General features: G+C 33.2%; 2 protein-coding genes across 5 annotated transcripts in view; both read right to left on the reverse strand.

Moving 5' to 3' along the window:
• Positions 1-1,527, reverse strand: part of LOC117115835 (serine/threonine kinase-like domain-containing protein STKLD1) — a 42,801-nt gene extending 41,274 nt beyond the window's left edge. The window contains exons 1-3 of the mRNA XM_033259787.1: positions 1,461-1,527; positions 1,261-1,347; positions 258-302 (exon numbers count right to left, since the gene is read on the reverse strand). Of these exons, the coding sequence (XP_033115678.1) occupies positions 258-302; positions 1,261-1,347; positions 1,461-1,475 (147 nt within the window). The 5' untranslated portion in view covers positions 1,476-1,527. The remainder of the gene's footprint in view (positions 1-257; positions 303-1,260; positions 1,348-1,460) is intronic.
• A 1,316-nt stretch (positions 1,528-2,843) lies between these two features.
• The window catches only part of LOC117115816 (GTPase-activating protein and VPS9 domain-containing protein 1-like), a 45,740-nt gene continuing 31,069 nt past the window's right edge, over positions 2,844-17,514 (reverse strand). For all 4 annotated transcript variants that reach the window (XM_033259758.1, XM_033259760.1, XM_033259759.1 and 1 more), the window contains 10 exons: positions 12,319-12,364; positions 11,952-12,089; positions 10,929-11,054; positions 9,724-10,087; positions 9,082-9,216; positions 8,258-8,381; positions 8,081-8,147; positions 7,671-7,785; positions 7,104-7,242; positions 2,844-6,592 (listed from right to left, as the gene is read on the reverse strand). In XM_033259758.1, the coding sequence (XP_033115649.1) occupies positions 6,320-6,592; positions 7,104-7,242; positions 7,671-7,785; positions 8,081-8,147; positions 8,258-8,381; positions 9,082-9,216; positions 9,724-10,087; positions 10,929-11,054; positions 11,952-12,089; positions 12,319-12,364 (1,527 nt within the window). In that variant the 3' untranslated portion in view covers positions 2,844-6,319. The remainder of the gene's footprint in view (positions 6,593-7,103; positions 7,243-7,670; positions 7,786-8,080; positions 8,148-8,257; positions 8,382-9,081; positions 9,217-9,723; positions 10,088-10,928; positions 11,055-11,951; positions 12,090-12,318; positions 12,365-17,514) is intronic.

Raw genomic sequence — 17,514 nt, forward strand, 5'->3', positions numbered from 1 at the left:
TTTATCAATTTTCACTACAATTTTATCTATTATATAAATAATACTCATACCATGAATTTTATGAAACAATCAGGTTGTATTTAATTACATATAGTACACATATCCAGAAGAAATAGATGTACCATAATTTTTAATGCTTAATAGGCAAGTGATGCAAAACCCTTGTATACTCAAACTTCACTAACACTAACATAAGCTGTGGATAAAGTGCTTACTTTAAGAAGTCAAATGGAGCTTAAGACCTTTAATAGGCTTACCTCTTTGAATGCTTTGTTGGCCTCACCTTCATCTGAGCATTCTACCTGTATAAAGTAACCAAATGCATAGCATGTTAACAAAATCTCTGGGTACCACAAAACAACACTGTAATTCAGGTTATTCATAGAGTTTGTGGCTTGTACATTGCACATCAAGGTGTCTATTAGTACTTCATTGTTTTGTAATTAACATAATTTCTTGCCCGAATGAAGAATGAATAATAATCAGTAATTCCCTACTTCAGTCATTTGCAGTAGTTGGAAGCGATTCTAGGCACCTACCTACAGTAAATGCAATAGTGGATGGGGAATAATACAGATAATGATTTGAAATGGTGGAACAATTGTTTATTGAACTTACTCTCCTTATTTTAAATTATTTAACTGAATTGTTTGCTACATAATTATCTGTACAACATGACATGACCATCTCCAACATGAGACAAAGGACACTCTCAAAAGCAATTTTTATTCGTTAATTACATTAATTTTAATTTTCTCCTCCCCTAGGCATAGGCCCTAGAGATGCTTCAGTAGTAGCCATTTTGGTAAATAAGAAAATAACTTTTATTTATATACCTTTTCACATTTATTCAAAGGTCTTACAAAACAAGGCAGAGTCAAAGCTGAGGCATGGTCTATACTTACAACTTGTGTTTCTTAATATATCAGCAATGATTATTAGGCAACAAAGCACTCTTTTATTTGTGCCTAACGCCCCCCTGCCCATCACCCTGGGCAATTCCCACCATGAATACCAGCCTCCCTTTCCGCTGGGGTAATTACCCTTCTCTTCCTTCTTGCCAAGTTGGAGTGCATGTTCTCTTTTTTTTGTAGTGATTAAGTAAGTGATCGCTAGTTTAACCGGACAAAACCCGAAGCCTAATACCTGAACTAGGCTAGGCCTAGGTAAGAAACGTAGAGCAGGTTCTACCCCTCAGACATGCAAGCCGACACAATCAAATAGAGTAAATTGACTAGGCCTAGCCATTCCTATACCTACCTTCTTCAGTACGTACTTCGCCTGGTCTCGTCGGTCTTCAACCAAAAACACAGAGCCTTGTGCTCCTTTTCCCATACGTTGTAACAACTTAAAAAGAAAATATGCACAATTTTAAAGAACATGTGCATGCTTAATAATGACAATATCAACTTTTAATTAACGAATAAAGAACAAATTCATGTTATTTTTTATTTATTTACCTTATAGTTCTCCATCTTTGTCGGCACTTAGGCAACCACAAACTTTCTATTCGGCGCATGCGTTTCATTGGTGGTTGTGTTCACTCAACCGATATGTCAGGAAATAGGGGGCGTTAACAATTGTTTCGCGAACTTATGTTTTTTTAAAGATCGTCAGAGGGAGAAAAAAAATATAAAAATAAAATGTTGTTTTCTTATTTGGCAAATAGTTTTTCCAAAAACATCCAGACGGAGAAATAAAAACAAAATTTTATTGTTGAATGTAAACAGTGTAGTAATGGGATGGTTAAATGCTTTAAATTTATATAATTAGGAAGAAATATGTATTTTTGGAGATTTCCAATTTTTTTGTAGCTGCAGGTGAGTTAATTAGCCAAAAATAATATTTTATTTTTATTTGTAATCATTAGTGGCGGGCGGCGGGTTTGCTAAACAAAGTATAAAAAAAGTCTTGCCATATTAGACTACTGTAATGTTTGCTCAAAACATTAAAAAAAATTCTCCATATTTGTATGTACTAATTAATTGTGAATATGTGTACTTTTTAGATAGTGTACCAAATACATGTCTACATACTGTAAGATGAGTTGATTTCAGAAGTTGTCACATGCTTGTGTATTTCTGTTAATATTATCTAAGAAATAGTCTGCTAAGTATAAAACTGGTACAACAAAAGCTTCATAAACACACCATTTCATTTTCATGTCACTTTAATTTCTATTTCACACAAGTTGCAAAGGTAGCTAGCACACTGCTGGAAAAAAGCTTTTTTAAAAGGCTAGTATAAGCCATGCGTTAGCAATCACAGAACACTATTCACACTTCAGAGTAAGATGCACAAAGACTACAGAGCTGTTGAAAACAATTTTCTACACCAGACTAAAAGCAATCCCATAATATAATTCTAAAAAAGAAATCATTAAAAATAACTACTGTAATATATAAATCTCTAGCTTAAAGATATACTGTCCATGGTAAAACATGAAAAACCTCTAAAAAATGTAATTACACTAATTTGCTCAAATAATTTTCAATTAAACATATTAAAACATCAGTTTTCATGATTTACAGGGTTTTTACTACAAAAAATTAAATTTACTTGACATAGAATGGTACTATGTATAATTGACAAGCTAAACAAATAGGCAGTATATCTTTAATTCACTTTTATTTTTAATTTACCTATTAATCCTGATATTGAAGCCTTGGTTAAATAGGTATGCCAGCATTATTTTCTTCTTCTTAAAATTATAATATTTACCATATTTTTTTAAAAATATATTTCCGGAGGATTGTATAACTCCATAATTTCATCCAAATATAATACTGTAACAGTTTTTTTTTTTTTTTAAAGAATTTTTAAGATTGCCTTTTTTTTTTTTTAAGAATTTTTAAGATTGCCAGGGTCCCAAGTCTAGGCCTAAACTTTGGTTGCCAATAATTTTTTGCTGTCCGACAGTGCCATTTCCGGCTTCTAAAGGTGCCTATTCTAAAAAAATATCATCACCTCAGCCCCAATCATGGTGAGCCTGTGAAGGCGTGGCCCTTCGTTGGGTACCTACACTTTTTCCTCATAGAATATATAGCGCCACCAATGTCATTAAACAAATTTTGCGGAAATGGCTTTAAGAAATTAAGAAAAAAAAAAACAGTGGTGGATCTAGAAGTCTTGAAATGATGAGGGACGCGAAGTTGAAGTGGGGGGGCTTGATAATCAGTTGAGGGGCGCTAATTCGAAAAAAAAAGGTGATTTTAGTTGACTTTTAACTACTTGACCATGATTTTTTGAAAGGGACTGAGGGGGGGGGGGCCCTGTAGTTCCCCCATACCCCTAGATACGCCACTGAATACAAGGAAACTTGTTTTACAATTGTTATATTAAAGTACTGAAGGAAAAAATATCAAAAACAAAGGATAAAAAAAAACAGATAAGATATATAGTATTATTGTATAATATAAAAATATATAATATAAAGGATAACAAAAAACCTTTTACCAGGCATATCTCATAGTGCAAGAAAAAAAATCATTATAGAAAATAATGTATATTCATGTAGTGAAAGATTCTGCCAAATTAAAAATCAGGAGGATGTTTTGTGATTTGTCTAGCCATATGATCAGAAAAATTATAAAACAAGCATAAAAAGATGTTTTTTCACAATAAATGAAAGTAAAATAATAATATTTAATAAAAAAAAATTGAGAAAGTAAGATTTAAAATTAAATCTGACTATGTTAACAGAGTTTACAAAAATTCAGACATATGATTTATTTAATAATGCAAGAATCTGGAGAATATTTTTACTAATTTTATACATATACATGCTTAATAAAATACATATAATATAGACATATGCTTTACAAATAACATACTTGTCATTAAAGTAATTCCATATACAAACACCCTAAACATTGCGGATGACGGAGACAAATTCTCTCAACGCTACCTTTCAAAAAAAAAAAAAAAAAAAAACATTGATGATAAAACAATCAAAAGATACTAATTACAATATTCTATATCATTAATTGATTATGAAATGATACATAAAAAAAGAAATAATTCAATTTAAAAAACAAATTTTCAGACATTATTTTACATGAGTCATAAACATAATATATTAATATTAATCTTCTTTACTAACACAGCTAGTTATATATTGACTGACTCATACTGTAAACTATTACACTTTAAAGTAAACAATGTGACTGATTTTTCAAGTGTATTAATACACTGCAATATACACTACTAACAATCAATCAAACAATCAATCAATCAATCAATTAATCAATCAATCAATTAATCAATCAATCACTGAAATCTATCAATTAAACAATTTATCAACCAAGGAACTACATCACCAATCACTACCAATTAATCATACAACCAATCAATAAATCAAGCAAGCAATATATATAATATATATTAGTATAAGTACTAACACAATGCATTCTAGGACCAGCTTTAAATACATAAAAGAAGTGCAAAGTCACTGAACATTGATCCACTCTAATTAAAACAGAATTAGTACAGTACTGAGGTGTACACATGCTTCCCTGTAAGACAGTATATTACAATTGATTTACTAAAATGCTAGTTTAAATCCCTGGCAGTGAGTTCAATTTAAATGGCAAGCAATAATAAAACCATGGACATCCTCAATAATAAAAACCTTGTGATTTATCATTTAAACAAATCTCATAGCATTTTGGATATGCCAGTTTCTTCTAAAATTAAGGAACTAAATTCACTCTGCTTGTCTTATAATGACACAAGTTCTGTCCACCAAATGTATGATTTGCCCATATATGGGCATGATATGGCATACTGCACCCATACGTTAAAGAAACAACAGACATTATATGGTTCATTTCAATGCAGAAGCTTGGTGAGCTAAGCCAGAGATACTCTACGCTGACATGTTTCTGTAAAGAGCACAACCCAACGAGGTGCACAATCAGCTCACAGAGCCGAGATGTATTTGATTTGTCTGCTGACAATCAAATGACTGCTGCAATGTGTGCCCGGTTTTAATATTGAATATGATTGTGGGAAAACCAGAACAAAGACGAAAATAAAAGCATATTTTTACTGTTAACACACAGATGGTTTTGAGGTTTTACTGATTACCCATAATGTCACGAGTGCAATTTTAGTCAATTATTTTTAATTCAATACTTGTGTTATGGAATATAATTCTTAGATGTTTCGATAATGTTGAGGGCGCTTTGGGAAAAAGAAACATGTTTCAGTTACCGCATGTTTGAATAATAAACTGTAACTGTTTTGATCTTATGTCCTTCGTTTCCTTAAGTATCGTTTGTGAGATTTCAACTCATTCAATGTGGATTATATCATTTTTGGATGGTCATCGTATATCACCGTGGATCTCATCACAACTGGATTATCAATATGAGATCATTCAAGCAAATCCATGAAGTACAAAAATACTGTCAAACTGCACCTGCGCGTCTCTACCCTCACCTCACCTGTAGTACCACATGATACAATAAACTACCCCTTCACAAACAATGACAATGATTATTATATTAAAGTAGTGGGGAGGGAGGAATGAGAAAAGTTCATTCACCCTGCCCATCAGAGAGTAGAAATAACAAGAGCACCCTTAACCTATAATTAATCATATATACACACACTTTAGGGTACAGTATGGACTTTTAAAAAAAAGTGTTTGGTAAAACATTTAATATGAGAATATTTATCACTCAAGTGTATAAAACATAATAGCCCAGATTAATGTTGGATTTGTTCACTATAAGTACAAGCATTAACATGACATAGGAAGACACTTTACTGTAGATGTCTGAAACAAACATATGTAGCAGATAAATTCTAATTAGATACTGTCAGTTAATGGGGGCTTTATCGGGAAAAGAACCCCATCAGGGACAGTACCACCTTCCTGCAAGGGACCTAAAAACAATTTGTTGGGAGAATAAAACATTTATATATATTTTTACAGACAAACTCTAAAATCGATGAAACAAGTTTTTCGTAATCCTCAAATTATCTGATGCTTCAGAGGGGTTCTGGGCATCCTTTGGGCCTTGATAGACAAATCCTGACACTTTACTGCCTAGCTTTCGCCTAGTTATTCAATTTGAATTAAAAACAAGAAACGCTAAAATCATTTCTGATATCCTCATCACAGTGATATACAATCATCTCATATCTGATTTGGTAAAAATATGTTAATTAATTTTAAATCAATTAATTGATCAATCAAGTAATTAAACAATCAACTAATTAATCAAGTAATTAATTATTTGATCAAATAATCAATCAATTACTCCCTTCTGTAACTGATATGTAACATGATTAATACATAGCATCAGTCAAATCACTTTCTGTCATCGATCGTTTTTATAAATTCAATTGCAGCTGAAAACTGCATCCACCAGTACATCTCTTCGCCACTTAACCGGTTGTCATAGAAACTGTTGACGTACTGTACTGTCGAGAGGAGGCTCGGTGGGTTGGCTTTGATCAAGACAAATACCATGACAGGTACAAAGTCATCTGCACCAGGGACAGAGTTGTCGCTGGCCATGTTCAGTAGGTTCATTATAATGGAGCAACAGCGAAGAACACACTGCAATTTATCTTTAGGGGTCTGCAAAGAAAGAAAAACAATACATTAAAATATCACTGCCACATATATCAAATATAACTTATTATTTTCAAAAAATTAATGAACTGCTTAATTTGTATATTTTAATAAGTTACTATCTTACAATTAGAAAAAAAATCCTCATCAATAAGTGGATGTTTAAATGATACTGTTTTAATAGTCTTTCAACCTTCTAACAGCAATTTTTTTAGGATGTCTGTACTAAAATGTTGGTTAATCATTGATAACTATTTTCTTCTTCCATTCTTTGACTTAAGTCATACTATGTGGTTCAAGCCTCACAATGACCAACACTATCATGATTTTATCTGTCAGATATCATAATTTTGTCTGCCAGATCAGCACAATGCAGAAGTCTGATTAAATTTTGTCAAGTTTCACAAAATCTGATATAAAACCCTGTCCGGACTATTAAATTAAATTAGACAAAAACAAAGAAAATTTGATAATCTGGGCAGGGCTTTAGATGTTTGTTATATTATCATGTGCTTACTTTGTATACATTGATGTTAAGAATTTCAGCTTGAGCAGCAGGCCAGGGGGATTCCCTCCTATACTTTTCTGGAATCTGTAGAGATCTGTGTGAAGCTGTTACCACTTTAGACAGCCGTTGAATATGTTCAAAAAGCACTCTATAAAGACAACCACAATACTGAATTTATAGATATATTAATTTATTTATTTAATACACTATCTCGGGTACCAGAAGGGAAAAGAGATTGTGGAAGACCCAAAAACACAAGGAGCTAAACTACAGGAGAAAGTGTGGTTTTATAAACTGGAAGGATGCACCGGCAATAATGAAAAACAGGAAGAACTGAAGAGAAGGGAGCAGTAACTTAAGTTATATACCGCATACATAGATTCCAGGCATCTGATTGGTTAAAAAATGGGTAATAACTTCAACTGCTATCTTGCCTCGGGCCTTTGGCTCTCGGGAAGATAGTAGGCTATTGTCTCCAAATCACCTTGGGCAATAGATTTCACAGTTCCCTTCATGAGCAGTCAATTATTTGTATAATAGACATTTGTTATACATTTTTAGTAACATAGTACTTACTGATCTCGATGGATGTCACCCTCTGCATTTGGGTAAAGTGCTAACTGATATATGCGACCCATGATAGCACGCTCTGTTGCTACCTCTGCATCTAACTTCTGGATCTCACTAGCAGCTGTTTAAAGAAGAAATTGTAACCATCAATGTAATGTAGTGGGACTTAATATAACAAAAAATTAAGGAGTGTGAATGCATTTAAACAAACCCAGGACTTTAGGTTCACTCCATTCTAAAGTTATACTAGTGGAACAGAAAAGACTGCTAATACAATATGTAAGTGCATCACTAGACTATTTTTTCCTGTCCAATTTTTGTTGTTATTATCAATCTAAATGAGAAACAAACCCTTTTTTTACATCCTTATTATCACTGAAATCACATTACAATGTAAATAATAGCCCTTAACTTACACTGCCAAATAGCATCTTGTTGGATCCAGTTCTTCAAGCAGCTAAGAAAGTGCTCAACTAAATCAGTCTACAAACCAAAAAGAAATTTACAATGTTTTTACGAATGACTATAATACATTTGTTACATACACAGAATCATCAATAACAAAGTAGCTATGATAAATCAAGAAAATTTACCTTTTCGTCTGAAACAGTTAACCGTTTGAAATCACTAATGAACTTATGGATTGCCTCTTCTTGGCGCCCAAGGAAAAGTCTCACACACACAGAGGTAAAATACTTGTTACTGACATACTTATCTCTGCAAGAAGAAGGGGTGAATACTGTATGCTCAGAAACATTTTTACCTTTCATGGTCTGTTTCATGTTTAGGTTGATGATGGAATTTATTCTAGGTTTGTTTTATCATAAAATTTTTGAAAAAAAAAACAAAAAAAAAACTTAATTTGTGGAAGTGGATTTTCACAATGGATGCTAAAAAACAAAACTGATGCATGATTTTACTGATATCAAGGAAGTTCATGTATATAATTCAGCTGATGGGAATATATATTAGAGGTCTCCCTCCAATTAGAGTCCACTTTTGGTACTGGTGTTTCCGTGATCTTTAGCAGCTTTAGTTTCTAATTAGAAAAATAAAGATAATAGACATTTGTTAATATAGCACAAAGGAAAAGTGCTCTTTAATTGGAGGTAGTTTTCAATTAACATCTCAACGAGATTTGATTGACAGATAAACCGAATAATCAGCGAGCGTCATTTAGTCACGTGATCGAAAACTTTTTCTCGAACATTTTAATTTCTTTAGACAGCTGGTTGTCAAAGCGAAACATACGTGAACCTAGGCCTAGATGTCTATGCTTGGTTATAGATACCCATATTTACACGATTTCAACCATATGTAAGTAATCTCATAGAATAAGATGTTATTTTTTGTTACTGCTAATATGTATGTATAGACCTAGTAATGTACCTCTGGTTTTCTATTCTTTAACACCTACCTTTCAACTCGTTCTAAGAGCCTCTCAAGGTGCGACTTGGAAGCAATTAATCCTTTACGAGACAACACCAAGTAACAGATGTACGGGCTGCGATTCTCATAGTCTTCAGTCAATGATGCTACCAGCCTTTTAGAACTAATGAAAGATAAGACAGAATAAAACTGACGGTAGGGAATGAAACACTTTAATGACCTTAAAGAGAAAGTAACATAAAATGGCTCTTAAGATGGTTTAAGTCATGTGCCAATATAGCTCACTGCCATGAAAATCAATAATATGGAGCTGAATCTGCCCCAAGAAACATTGTTTTGCAAAAATTACTCCTGTTTAAAGAATTAACGGCTAACAGAGTAGTAAAGCTTTCTCTTAGCAAACTCAACCCCAGAACTAAGTTACCATGAGCGAACATGCTTTCAGCATAGTTTCCCTTTAACAAAATTAACCGGCAACCCTATCTACGGGCCTTAGCCTTGGGTGGGAGATGGATGTTTACCCAGCAGCAAGAAAAAAATAGCTGAACAAAGAGTGGATGGGCTCCCCAAATTGTTGTTGTTATTATTATTATTATTATTATTATTTTCCTATGAAAAGTTATTTGACACGTTTATCATAAATGCAAAGATGTGTTAGGGCATGACTTACGTGTCATCATCAAAGCTGGCCACACATCTCAGCGTTTCATGCAGCTGGGCTATCAGCGATTTGTTCTGCAAGTTGATAGCCTCAGCTAACTGAACTTTCAGAAAAGCAATCAGCTCATTCTCAGGATAGCTAGAGATGTCCTTTTGTATGATGCTCCCGATAATGGAGCGTGCACGGTGCCTGTGTGAGAAGTTTGTCAGCCAGGGAAGCGTGTGGAAGTCAGCGGCACACAAGACGATACGCAGTTTACGCTTTGCGTCCTGGAAAGAGTATGATGACTCGAGATCACTGTCAATCGACTGACCGTCTTGATCGCTCATGGATTGTTGACGATCTTGGACCATGCCAAATGAAAGCAAATTGTCTGTAGAAAAAAATAAAAAAATTTAAAATTGGAGTGGATTATGAGAATGATTTCTAATCAATTATTTTCTGGCATGGTCCCATTTAGAACACCTCCCTTAAAGCCACCTGTATGAATGCACAAATTAAGACAAGACCTGAATGATTACCCATACTTTAACATTGCTGCCACATTTTGCTTGTTCCAATTGAGCACGGGAATGAATTTATTTGATGTGAACATGAGAATTTGACCCACTAATGTCCGAAAATATATTTCCAGTGGGATCCTTCTGGTGGTGACTGGACAGCACACTGGGAGACAATCTCTTATTCTTTTCCAAAGAAAATATTTCTTCTTTAACATGCACATGGGTCATATTGCACAAAAAATCAATAGGTTATTCTGTATTCTGAAAGATGAGCTTTTTTATGCTTGCATTTCAGAGCTCCATGTTAAAAACGAGAAGAGCAGCAGATAAATGTGAACCAGACACCAAAATTTTACAATGGTCTATACGATTCAGTACACACATTGTATTTCATATTAGCTTTTATGGTAATACTTAAATACAAAATAGCGAAACTGCTACAAGTAAAATGTCATGAATATTTATTAAATGTACATGCATAATCATCACCTATTTTTATATAATACCCCTCAAATATAGAAAAGATTTTTCTAAAGAATTTTAAGGAATGTAAATGCAGCATATATTTTAGGATCTGAAATCTAATTAGGTACTTAGTAGCATTATACAAGCTTACATATGTAATCTGGTCTGTGGTGTTGAAATGTGAGTTGGCTATTGGAAACTAAAATAAAAAAAATGTCAGTTTGCTGCCCTCATTGGTTACATTACCTGCTTCATCTACGTCTGCTAAGTGATCATGTGATTGCGTTTTGCCGAGACCACGGTACTTATCTAAAATATCTTCACTTGTAGTATCAGGTACTGACGATGACATCATACCAATATTGCCATCATCTAAATAAACAGTAAAGAATTATTCTGATCACATAAAAAAAAAAATCATGATGCAGCTGTTGGGAAGACAGAAGAATTGGGAGTATGGGGGTGGGTATCAGCTTCTTCAATAAGGATAATTTGATTATGAATGTAGAACGAGAACGCAGAACGAATTCACTCATCTGTGACTGTCGGTGTGTGTGAGCAAAGAGTATAAATAGAACAAGAGAGCAAAGTCCTGTTTGTAAAAACGTCACGCCTGTGTAGGACGCCCACTAACGGTTGTATGTTCTTTTTATTACCCAGTGCAGCGCTGCGCAGCGCGGTAGAAGCACGCCCGCTATAAACTCAGTAAGCAGAAAACAAAAGTACAGTATCTTGTGGAGAACAGACAAACAGACAAACCGACCGTGCGCGGTGGAGTACTGGGTAATAAAAAACATACAAGCGTTAGTTGGCGTCCTACACTAGCTGCGTAGGGCGTATCGTTTTTTTTTCGCTCTCAATGAACGTTGTAGCTCTCTTGTTCTATTTATACTCTTTGGTGTGAGGTATTATTTTGTAATTCGTGATGTACTTGTGAAGGAAGCAAGAAACAGATATAAAAGAGATATAGTGCATTGAAATCCAGCATTATGCTAAGAAAAAACTATAAAAAACCAGTATGTTAAGTAAGCTACATGTAGATGTAGGAATAGTATAGTTGCTATATTCTCCCTCCAACTAAAAACCACATTTGGGTCCGGGGTTTTCATGGACTTTAGCAGCTTTGGACTTTAATTAGAAAAATTATTATTATAAAGATATTAATAGACATTCATTTGTAGCAGATACTGTGACAATGTATATACAATATAAAATTGAAGAAAAAAAATAAAATAAAATAAACATATATAAAATAGATGGTAATGTTACCCTGACTATAGACATCTTGTAAGCCGTGGTTACTAATACCAGTGATCTGGATTCCCTCGGTACTTGAACTCTTCTTCCGTTTTTCTCCCAGATCTTTCGCCTCCTCCTTGGTTGTTCGATTCTTTGGTTTTCTACTTCCTGTAAGAATAACAATCATTAAAATTGCTCACAAATCAGTCAAAATGTAAGTGGTACAATTCAAGGATTTTTTGTAGAAAAAAGTCTATAAATATACGAAAATCCGATAAATTACTTGATCCTTTGATAGATATAGATTATTGAAGATTTTTTTAAATATAACAACAAAATATCAAAAAAAAAATGTTATACACCTATGTATATATGTAGTACCATAAAGTGTGTCTACCTATTAAGTGTTTCCACCATGGTTTGCCTTTATCAGAGCCATTTTCCTGAAAATAAAATCCAAAAGTATGACATAAAAATATAGTCAATTTATCCTCCTATTTAGTGAAAAGCATGCATAGGCAATGTTCTGACAGTGAAATAACAGAAACCAATTCATTACTTAATATCCTAATTACATCATACATCAATAAAACAGTTAGTAAAACAATTAGTAAGAAATTACATAAATTAATTAATCAAGCAACCAATTAACACAATTAATCATTCAGTCCACATACAAGTTATGAAATCAATGCAAATCACAGAGATGAAAAATAGTAGACTAAAAAATAAGCACAATCAAGTAACTTAAGTATAATAATTTTCCGCTAGTGTACGATGCATGCTCTACTAATTGCTTTATAAAGTCAATCGATGTGTTTTAATGTTGGTTTTGATAACCAACTGTTGTAGCAGTCATCGGATGCTACAATGATATGATCAGTATACTATGTGCATATTTACATTTACCTAGCTGTACGTGTATGCTGATTAAATTTGTGCCCCTGTAATACGTGTTAACTACACGTACATCAACAGTAGTCAGTACGGACACGATGAATAACTATTGTAATTTGCAGGCCTATTGTGTTAGAATAACTTGTTTGTAATGCTATTTTGATAGACATTCGTCAGAGAAATAAACATTTTAAAGAATTAGAAAGATAATACAGTTACTGAATTTTTGGTTGGAGCAGACAGGTAAAAATTGTGCGATGATTTCATAACAATGCTAGGCTACGACCTAGGCCTAGCCTAGGCTAGTAGGACGGGTTCTAATTAACCTTGTTTTACGAAAGTAATTTTTAAAATTACAATTCAATATTCATCACGCTATGCGATATCTTTGTGGTGACGAAAAAATGAGGAATTTATTTTTTTCTACACAAACCTAAAAAAAAAATCAAGCCAAGCATCCACTTTGAAAAATTATTGGACTGTGGGGGATAGGCAAATAACATTGGGAGTTGCATTGATGATGTCACGATTGACTTATAATGCTAATTATTATTTTCCAGATAAGAAATTCTTGAAACTAGTAGATAAGTTGCAACCATCAATTTCACCACTATTTGAAAAATATTTATATATTTTAGAAATTATTGAAACTACTTATAGATTTTAGAAATATATCTTTCTTACTGTACTGTTGTATATTATCTGTATGTCCACCATATTAAGACGCACTTAAAACATAGCAATCCGAAATAAATTTGTTTTACTGTATTACTGTACATATTTTTGCATTACATTCAGAAATATTATTTTGATATACTATATATCATATATCATTGCAAATAATATTGAGATGAGTGTTGCTAATAATGTTCAATAAAAAGACCTTGTTTTATAAATACCATTCAATCTCTTGGGAAAATAAATTTTGAACTGATTTCAGATTTTCAACTAAAGTTTACAGGACAGTAACAATAGCATTGAGAAAATGAGTGTTTAAATTTACATACAAAAAATTTTATTGCCAAAAAAAGCTAACCAAGTTTTTCATGAGTGTTTATTTTCAAGATATCTGTTCATTAAAAGATTAAAATTAGTTTCAAAAATTACAAAGTTTAAATCCTTAAAATGAGGTTATGCAAAATAATCTAGGAAAGTTATACTTATGTCCGTTAGGGGAATAATAATTTTTTTCATTATAGTTTGCAATTTAATTTTTTAGCTTATTAAAGATGGTGTATCTTTAAAGAAAGAGAATGATCAGGAGCTTTTATTGTTTAGTAGTATATTGTATTATTTTATTTAATTTAGGCATCACTATTTAAAATATATTTGGACATCAGGCATGAGGTCTATTTGATGTTGGTATATCTGTAGGTCTACAGTATGCCAGGCATAGACACCATTACTTAATATGAGAATGATTGGATTCCTATAGGATCTTCTGATTATTTTGCAATAGAAAAAAAAAGGGATTGCTGCTCCACCACCTCCCTCCCAACCCCCCACAAAAAAGATGCAGAAATAAATCAAAACATGATTTTTTTTTTAAATTGACCGGAGTCATGATCAAGTTTTTTTTTCTTATCACAATGGCGTAGGGAATGAAGATTTCATACTTACAACCAACCCCTTTAATAAGATTCACAAAACCAATTTAAAAAACAGCCTGTCTGGGATCTCCTATGCTTTGACATGTATAAATGATGACCTTGATTAAGAGGAATATGACATGTGCAAAAAACGTGATAAAACAGTGGACTGCAACTGATGGTAAATTTAGCAAGATTACTCATTGAAAAATAAAAGGGGGTAGGCCTATCACAACAACAAAACCTTGGCTAGTATGAAGGGTGATTGAATTAAGATGACAAAGGGAAATGATTATCTTGAATGGAATAACCCACAATCTGTTCAAGTAATTTAATTTTTTTTATACTAATCATTTTTTCTCAATGCATTTCTCATCTTTCAGTCACTCTCCACTTAACAGGATAAAAGAGTTAACACTTCGAACTAAGTCTAAGAGGCTTAGGCAGGTGGAGTCAGTTTTAGTCGAGAGGCAAAAATTGGCATTACTGTAAATGGTCAGATAAGCGCTGCAGCACTTATAAAATTTGTGGAGGCTTCAGTGCTTAATTGCACATAGGGCAATAATATACTTTTGGTTTGGTGCGGCGCTTATTCGAGAGTGGCACTTATTCAAACATTTACGGTATATAGCATTTAAAGGAAGGGAATGGGGACATAAATAATTGGATGGGAGGATGGTGGTTTGGCTGCAAATTTAGAACTGTCTTTAGTAATGATTTGAAAAATGATTTTAGATTATTTTCTACTGTTCAATTTGGCTTCATCTTGAAGTGACCTTGCTCTCCTGTTGGGTGATTCCAATAAACCTGACATTGTTAACAGTCATAAAATGGGGAAGAAGACACTAGCAATAATGTTTTTGCCCTACATGGCTTGGAATTAAGAAGATTGTGGATAGATATCCTTTTAGAGAGAGACACTTTTCAGAGCAAGAATTGAAACATTTCATTTCTAATTTTTTTTAAGTGTTGTTGAACTAAATATTAGACTCTCCTAATTTTGTATTGTTTATTTCATTATTATCAATATTTACCATAAATCTTCAAAATCACTATTATATCTTCATAGTTATTGTATAGAATAATATGATAATACTGTACTTGTAAAATATAATTGGAATTAGACAATTTAAAACATTTACTTTACAAAAGGGAGCCGTTACAGACACCCACACAATACATGCAAACAATCCACACTCACACCAATAATCATAGGTTTTGCAAGCATACATGAGAACATTTCATTAGTTAATTTCCATGCTTTCTAGTTTCATTGTTTTCATGCTCCCTCTGTAGCACCTTGAGCACTTTCTAAAGTGGACATGTGTGCTATATAAATCATATTTATTTTTATTATTTGTTAGAGGTCAGCATCTTACTGTACATCACATTGTTACTGTTAGTCAACATAACCATTATATTAAGAGAAATAAGTTCAAGCAAAAATAGCGATTATTTGCAGAACACCACATGTGATACAGTATTTCTACATTGAGCTCTTAAAGAGTTGAGATTATCTCAACTCCGGAACAGGAATAAAGAGAAATCTAATAAAGCTATTCTAAACTCTTAGTACAGTACTACATTTCAAGAATATCCATGTATGGTACCACAAGTATTCACTGTATATTTGCCATGCAAGCCTTCAAATAATACTATGTTATAAGAATAATCATAAGAAAATATGTGACTGACTGAATGAAAGTAAATGTTAGCAAGATGTGTAGAACTGGAAGGAATCACATTTTGATATCCTTGCACCTTGTACTAATGGAGTATCGTTGCTTAATCCCAGTCCACACTATCAAATTTTATGTGACATACCTAAATATAACCATGATGTCATCACATCATTACCATATATAGGCACATCATGACTCTATATGGATATATAACAACAGTTTATCTGGACAGAACATGTAGACATCAAATGTAGATTAAAAAAATGTTGACAACATTGTATGCAATGGAAAAATGTTGCCAATAATGTGGGCAATGAATGCTAATGAGTATGATTGTACAAACTAATATACTGTATGTGTGGATGGAGACAAATATTGACAACAAAGTACTGTAGGCTACAGTATGTGTGTACTGAAAGCAAACTTTGGAAACAATGTAGGCAACATGTATGTATAGAGACAAATGTTAGTGACATAACAGACAAACTATAAACAACATGCAACACAAGTTTCAATGCATTTTGCATCATAAAAACAAACCACAAATGGAACATTTGCAACAAAATATCCCCACGTTTCAAAAAGTTAGTTGATACAAACAAGAAAATTAACTTTCAAAAAGGTGAAAAATGTTACATATTTCTGTCAGTGTCACTTATATCATCATTTTAATATATAAATTTCAAAATGCAAGAGCTAACAGTTATTACCTCTACACAGGCACTACATACATGCTGCAAAGCATACACAATACAACAGAGCATCTAAAAATCTAAAGGTGATGATAATGAAATTGGAATGGATTTTTCCCTTTTAAAAACAGAGAACATAGAAAAGTATTCAGCAGGTCAAAGAAGGGCTTTGTGTGCACCTGACCAAAGGTTGCATACAACTACTGGGTCTTAACAAAGATACTAGAAATACAAGATAGAGTTCTCGCATTGTAAAAATGAGGCGGAAGTCGTGCCCAACGTAGGCGGCGCCCTTCTTTTTACCATGCAAGTTTCCCATACTTCGTGCCCAACGTACAGGGCGCGCTTCTGTTGCTAAGTATATCCAGACGCAAAAGGCGCCCTTCCTTTTCCACTAATGGAGGAAAACTTTTTCACTAAGAGTGCGTAAGGGCATGCGATTCTGCGCTGTATTTTTGTTTTATTCTTAACTGATTCATGATTATGCTTTAATTGTTTTGTGTATTGTTTGGATATAGCAACGATTTCTACCGCCACCAAGGAGGTTATGTATTCACCGATGTCACTGTCTGGGTGCTATTCCAGTTTGTTTTTATATCTAGTATCTTTGTTGAGAATTGATAATAAAATACGCGACGACTTGGTAACAAAAGTTTGGAACAAGTTTTTTTTAGATCCAGCTGTAGGGGGCGTCCCATTTTTCGTATTCCCACCATGCATTTCGGTGGAACAC

This window comes from Anneissia japonica, unplaced genomic scaffold (assembly GCF_011630105.1).
Source record: "Anneissia japonica isolate Jap-2015-1 unplaced genomic scaffold, ASM1163010v1 scaffold1483_len710385_cov172, whole genome shotgun sequence".
Lineage (NCBI taxonomy): Eukaryota > Metazoa > Echinodermata > Crinoidea > Comatulida > Comatulidae > Anneissia > Anneissia japonica.